This window comes from Labeo rohita, chromosome 7, assembly GCF_022985175.1.
Source record: "Labeo rohita strain BAU-BD-2019 chromosome 7, IGBB_LRoh.1.0, whole genome shotgun sequence".
NCBI classification, from domain to species: Eukaryota; Metazoa; Chordata; class Actinopteri; order Cypriniformes; family Cyprinidae; genus Labeo; species Labeo rohita.
Genome location: NC_066875.1, coordinates 51,577,192 through 51,583,547, shown reverse-complemented (window position 1 = coordinate 51,583,547; position 6,356 = coordinate 51,577,192). Strand labels below are relative to the sequence as shown.

Genomic DNA, 6,356 nt, shown 5'->3' with positions numbered 1-6,356 from the left:
AAATCTACTTTTTTATATTGCTCTGCAAAACTCCAACAGTGCTTTGCAAATGGTGTAAATAGAAAACCAAAACAGAAATAGAATGAATGCCAAACAACTTTTCACTGAGAAGAAAACTGAAAAGTGCAGCAAATTAGTTGCAGATTTGCAAATACATTAACATTGAGAACATGTTTTATGTTTAATATATATAGTTTAATTTGAACAAAGTATGTATATGTAGTGCAAGTTTATCAAGTTTACGTTGTAAATTACACGAACACAAGGCGGAAAATAAGTGAAATTGATCTCAAGTCTCTAAGTGAAAAAAGCTCTTTAAAATACATCAGAACTACACTAGACAGGCTTATTATGCTATTAATAATATTTAATTTTAATAGTCTAAATAGCAAAGCTAAATAACAGAATAAAATACATGGGAAATAAGAAGAACTTAAAAAGTTAATTTTTAAAAATTAAGTTCACAATAATAATAATAATAATAATAATAATAATAATAATCACATGAAGTTCCAGCAGTATTACTGTATTTGTTCACTGTCTTTCTGGCCAAAATTACTGCAAAAGTAATTGACTTCTAAATTACACTAGTAACTACACTTTCATAATATATTTTTCTGAAGAAGTGAAAAAATAAAAATGTATTCATAATAAGATGGCCAGTACGCTAATGGTGGCGTTAAACATTTCAGATTTCTGTTTTCATGCAAGGCTGGAGAGTGCGATGCTCGTACTTATCTTTCTGAAAGAAAATCATTGGTTTAAACTAGCTTTGGAAAGTTTTATATGAGTGGAATCAGTTTTTCATATTTTTCACATATGTTTCATACTTGTATATTAACGTAACCAATCGTTTATGTACTGTTCGTTAGAGCATAAATTTACTTGAAAAGCCCATTCCTAAAAATAACTATATTAAATCTTTAATCTGATGAAATCATAGAAGTGATCAAAATGATCAAAATCAGATGGTGTTGTGCTTCAAGTGTCTCGTTCCTGTCTCTGGAAGATCTGCCCATCAGGCTGGACTCTCCATGTTATGTTGGATTCAATATCCACCTGCTGATCTCCGAGGATCTGATTCATCTGGAGATGAGATTTCATCTGTGATTAGTGAATGGGATCAGTCTCCTGCCATTCAGATATGTGCAGCTCATAAATGTCCATCTCACCTTCTTCTCTATGGCCTCCATCACTGCAGATTCATTCAGCAATCCGGATGATTTCACCGCAAATCTCACAATCTGTATTTTCACATATTTAGCTTAAAGAAACACAAAGAAGCACAAGTGTGTTTAAAACCAGTGTGGATCTACAGTATATTCATGACTATTCATTTTTTTTGTGTTGTAATATAATTTGTTGCATTATGACAGACAATGAAAATTATTTCAGAGTAAAAATGTGAATGCAATGTGCTATACTGAAAGAAATTACTGTTCAGTGTTTTAAAACCCTTGCAGAATTTTACAGATATTTTAATAATAAATAGTAAAATAATAAACACATTCATTCAGTAATTGATTTATATCCAGTTTATCTGGATATATTTATTATTGTGGATGGATATCATTATTATTATTATTATTATTATTATTATTATTATTGCAAAATTAGAAATATAGTATTTTACTGAAAGAAATTACTGTTCAGTATTTTAAAATCCTGGAAATGCTGCATGGATATTTTAAAATTATCAGCATCATCATTATTATTATTATTATTATTATTATTATTACTCTTCTTATTTTATTAGTATTGTTTTTTTTATTTTTTATTTTTTTATACAGTAATTGATTGAAATCTCCGAATTGGTTCTTTATGGATTAAAGTCAAAATAAAACTCACTATTAGTAATCATTTATTTTTTAACAGTAATTTTTTGTCTTATGATATAAAATAACCTGAAAATAATCTTGCATTGGTTATGAATACTATTAGTATTAGTAATATTATTATTAATTAGTTAATTAATTCATTTGTTTATCTGATCTTGTTCTTTAAAAATTAAGGTTAAAATTAAACTCATGATTATTTTTCATACTTTTACAGTAGTTTGTAATGTTTTTAAAATGATGATTGCACAATGAGAAATACAGTACTTTACTGAAAGAAATTACTATTCAGCATTTTAAAATCCTGGCTATACTGCATGGGTATTTTAAAATAATCATAATCATCATCATCATTATCATTGTAATTATTTAATTTATTGTTTTATAGTAATTGACTGAAATCTCTGATCTAGCTCTTTATGGATTAAAGTAAAAATAAAACTCTCTATTAGTAATCATTCATTTTTTAACAGTAATTTGTTGTCTTACAACATAAAAATTATCTGAAAATAATCTTGCAATGATTATTCATGCATTCATTCATTCATTCATTTATTCAGTAATATGTTTATCTGATCATGTTCTTTAAAAATTAAGGTTAAAATTAATCTCACTATTAGTTATCATACTTTTACAGTAGTTTGTAATGATTTTAAAATCTGTCTGTCTATCTGAGTACAGTTTGTCTGGTCTGGTTCTTCAAGGATTAAAGCAGAACTGGAACTCACTGCAGAAGAAAGGTAAGGTATGCGAGCATGCTTCATCTCCAATCAATCCGGTCTCATTGACAAACCCGCACTTTTCGTTGCCATCGGCGTTATCCGGCTGTCCGTCTGCCCAGTTCACAGATAACCAGGTGACTTTGCTCTGGTCTGACCACAGCCACAGGTTCTTGGACAAGCCGATCCAGGCCTCAGTTATAAGGCCTAGTTTAAGGATAGTAGTCACAATGCCGTTCTCAATGATGTCATTGATGGTGGACAGGTCTATGTTCTTACTCCTGCAGTGACGCTGAGCGTCGCTCCAAGACAGTTTGGCAAGATTGATAATAAATTTGCCTCCAATGAAACCTGTAAAAATTTAATGTTTTGGTCAGAACATCTTGTTGAATGCAATTTGAATTCACATTCAGAGTGGATGACAGTCGACTTGTGCATTATAAGACTTTAATGAGGAAAATGTTTAATATCAAATGTGTCAGTAGGTGCAATGTACCAAAATTATATTTCTGTCTAAGAATTCTGATTTTTTTCTTGCAATCCCGAGTTGGTATCTCACAGTTCTGACTTTCCCATATTTATGAGTTATTAACCCAAACTGTAGAGAATGATTTATGAGCTGATAAAATATTGACCTCCAGTGCAATGCAACTCACTTTAGAGAGAAGTATCTGTCAAATGCATGAATGCATGTCACGCTTACAAATGCAAATTAGCTTGCAAAAACGAGTTAGCCAAACGAAGCAATGATATAACAACTTAACGTCTTACTGTCATAGCAAAAAAAGGGTTTTGGTTCGTCACAAGATGCAGCATGCCACTTTCCAGTGTTTCTAATCACGCCACACATCCTCTGAGTCCTGGAGGTCGTGTCTTCCAGGGTGTCCCAGTTAGTGTAACCTAGGTTTTTATCTTGGTAAGACCAGCGCCAAGCAAATACACCATCATAAAATCCCATCCAGGCCCTGTTTTGAAAATTCATGGAGGTTGCGATCTCCTGTATCTTAAATCTGTCCTCATCACTCTGAATCGTGGCCAGGTCAAAGTGATACTGCCTGCAGTGCGTCTGGGCTTCGGACCAAGTCTTTGGTTCTTGGATTAGAATGAAGTAACACGAGGTCTTCGAGAAAAGTCCTGTCGACAGCACTGTATTAAATGAAAGTAGATGAGTTTGTTTGTTCCTAGGGGAACAGATTTAGAGAAATACAGCATTCCTTCACTTTCTCACCTCAGTAAATGGGTGCCGTCAGAATGAGAGTTCGACCAGCTGTTAAAAACATCACAATAATCCACAAGTAATCCATGTTATTATAGATTATGGATTTTAGCCGAAAGCAATGGTTTGAAGTTAAAAACATCTTGATGGATTTGTTTCTCACAAACGCGCAGAATCTCACTTCTCAAGTTGTTAATTGATGGACTTGAGTGGTGTGGATTACTTGTGGATTATTGTGATGTTTTCTTATCAGCTGTTTGGACTCTCATTCCGACGGCACCCATTCACTGCAGAGGATCAATTGGTGAACAAACTCATCTACATTTTGGATGCCCTGAAGGGGAGAATGTTTTCAGCAATTTTTAATTTTTCAGTGAACAGCACAAATATTATTTGTTTTTAAGTGCACTGCAAAAAAAAAAAAAAAAGGTTGTTTCAACTTGAAATTTTAAGTTACTTAATGCTTAAGTGACAACTGGAATATTTTAGTTGACTAAAACAAATTAAGTCAACAGGGTAACAAATAATTTTAAAGGGGTCATCGGATGCAAACTTCACTTTTTCATGTTGTTTGAACATTAATGTGCATTGGCAGTGTATGTACAAATCTACCCTATAATGATAAAAATCCATGCAGTGGTTTTTAATTAATCTGTAAAAATAATATCCCCTTTTTTAAATCGAGCCATTCTCAGATGCCTGTCGTTGTGGCATCACACCCACAGAGGCCGCTCCCACGATAGTTGATTGACATGAGCGTCTTACCTCAGATCAGCTGTCACAGTCCAGTAACTTTCCTTGTTTCGATGCCGAAGCAGAGATGTATGTTAGACAAGAATATCTCCAATTGAGCGATTGAGGTGTTGTGTTGCTGGATGTAATAATGAACATAGTGGTCGTCATTTACTCCCGAAATCTGAGCAGCTGAAGATGCAGTGGATTATATTTGTTTGGGAAGGGAATGCACCTCCCGATCTACATATATCCGTCTATGTTCACGCGAATCATTCATGATCCAGCTTCACTTACAGCAGAAGTGAGTATAAGCGTTTTTTTTAATGAATCTTTGCGATCGCCTTTCCTTATAACGTGGTAGTTAGGAAGTTTAGCGGCTAAACGTGGCTAAAGTAAACAAGAACGTCATTCCACAGAGAGAAGAGAGGGGCGGGGTGAGCAGAGCTCATTTGCATTTAAAGGAACAACCCCTTAGAATGAGATGATTTTTGCAGTGCTCATTTTGACAAGGTAAAAAGGGTGTTGTTTTACAAAACCATTGATAATTTTTAATCAAAGTATATTAGAGACTTTTCATTAAGACCCTAAAGAACCATATCAACTTGTGGGAAATGGGCATCTGATGACCCCTTTAAGTTGAAACAAATATATATATATATATATATATATTTTTTACAGTGTATAGATGTGAACCAATTAATAGTAATTTTCACAAACAAAATCATATTCATTCTGTACTCACCTAGTAAAAAAACTAAATGAGTTGTTATCTGGATCATATCTGTTGCTCACAGGTTTGTTCACTGAAATGAATGAAACATAATTATATGATATATACAGTAAAAAATAATCATTAAATAATAGCAGTTTTTAAGCATTTAGAATGGAAAATGCACATTAATCTGTATTTTACTGAAACAAAAAAAAAAAAAAAAGGAAAAAAGAAAACTTAAAGTACTCTTATCAGTATTTGATGAGTCTCAAGGCAAGACACTTAAATTAAACAATACAAAAAGCGTCAAAAATGCAGTTCCCTGATGGAAAAAAAAGGATGTAAAAACAATTTTCACAAAAACAGCAAGTAACACAAATTAAACATGAATGTAGTAAATAAACGTAACACATTTTATTTACAATTTTGGAAAATCCTTTTTACAGTGCCTGATAAAAAACAATTTTAAAATGAAATATATTGTAATAATGCATTAAAATAAATTTCATGACAGTTCAATATTAAAAATGCTGTCTGTTCCCACGTTGTGCAACCATGTTGATCTTAAATCTCAGATTAAATGGTACAGAACATCTTTAACAAAACAACAAGAGAAAAACAAGTACATTACAATCACTATCACAGCAGAAGATCCAGCTTCTGACTTTTGAAGTATCTGTTTTCTTTTAAAGCTTTTACATTTAACATTCTTTAAACTCACCTTATTCCTAATATAATTGTTTGATGGAAAGCCTCCTCCGGAGCAGCAGGTCAGTGTGTGGAGACAGCGAGACCGATTTCCATTCTGACTTTGCTGCAACGTGAGGATCCTTATTCAAGTGGCAGAGCATGAAAATATCCGGTAACTGAGCTCATCCATACGAAAATGTAGCATTTTTACATATTTGTGAAAATGATATTTCCTTGCACTTTTCTTTGCAAAAAGCACTGAAAGAAAATCTGCAGTAAAAGCCAGATTATTTCAGGGACCTTGTTACAAATTCATTGTTTCTTGAATTTTTGTATTACTTTAGCCACTGCGTTTACACTTAAAACAATGATTTGGTACACTGAAAAAAAAAAAAAAAAAAAAAAAAAAAACGTAGCATTTACAATTTTCACTCAGAATTTGCTAGAAA

The 6,356-nt window shown here is 32.6% G+C and overlaps 1 protein-coding gene across 2 annotated transcripts; it reads right to left on the bottom strand.

The window, feature by feature from the left end:
* Nucleotides 1-530: 530 nt before the first annotated feature.
* On the bottom strand, nucleotides 531-6,009 carry LOC127168779 (C-type mannose receptor 2). 2 transcript variants are annotated; one of them, XM_051115850.1, is made up of 6 exons: nucleotides 5,939-6,009; nucleotides 5,248-5,308; nucleotides 3,326-3,700; nucleotides 2,564-2,905; nucleotides 1,173-1,264; nucleotides 531-1,086 (listed from the first exon to the last, which is right to left on the bottom strand). In XM_051115850.1, exons 2-6 carry the CDS (start codon nucleotides 5,282-5,284, stop codon nucleotides 982-984), a joined length of 951 nt encoding a protein of 316 aa, XP_050971807.1. In that variant the 5' UTR covers nucleotides 5,285-5,308; nucleotides 5,939-6,009; the 3' UTR covers nucleotides 531-981. The 2 variants fall into 2 exon arrangements, with proteins under 2 accessions (XP_050971807.1, XP_050971808.1); XM_051115851.1 differs by having other exon boundaries at nucleotides 3,326-3,688; nucleotides 5,939-5,950.
* Nucleotides 6,010-6,356: the final 347 nt, after the last annotated feature.

What these genes read in the sequence shown, in the direction of transcription:
- LOC127168779 (XM_051115850.1), bottom strand. Translation starts at nt 5,284, where the DNA reads ATGATCCAGATAACAACTCATTTAGTTTTTTTACTAG. An exon ending in TCATTTAGTTTTTTTACTAG is followed by an intron (nt 3,701 to 5,247) that starts GTGAGTACAGAA and finishes CATTTAATACAG; the next exon opens with TGCTGTCGACAGGACTTTTC. An exon ending in TGGAGGCCATAGAGAAGAAG is followed by an intron (nt 1,087 to 1,172) that starts GTGAGATGGACA and finishes TCTCATCTCCAG; the next exon opens with ATGAATCAGATCCTCGGAGA.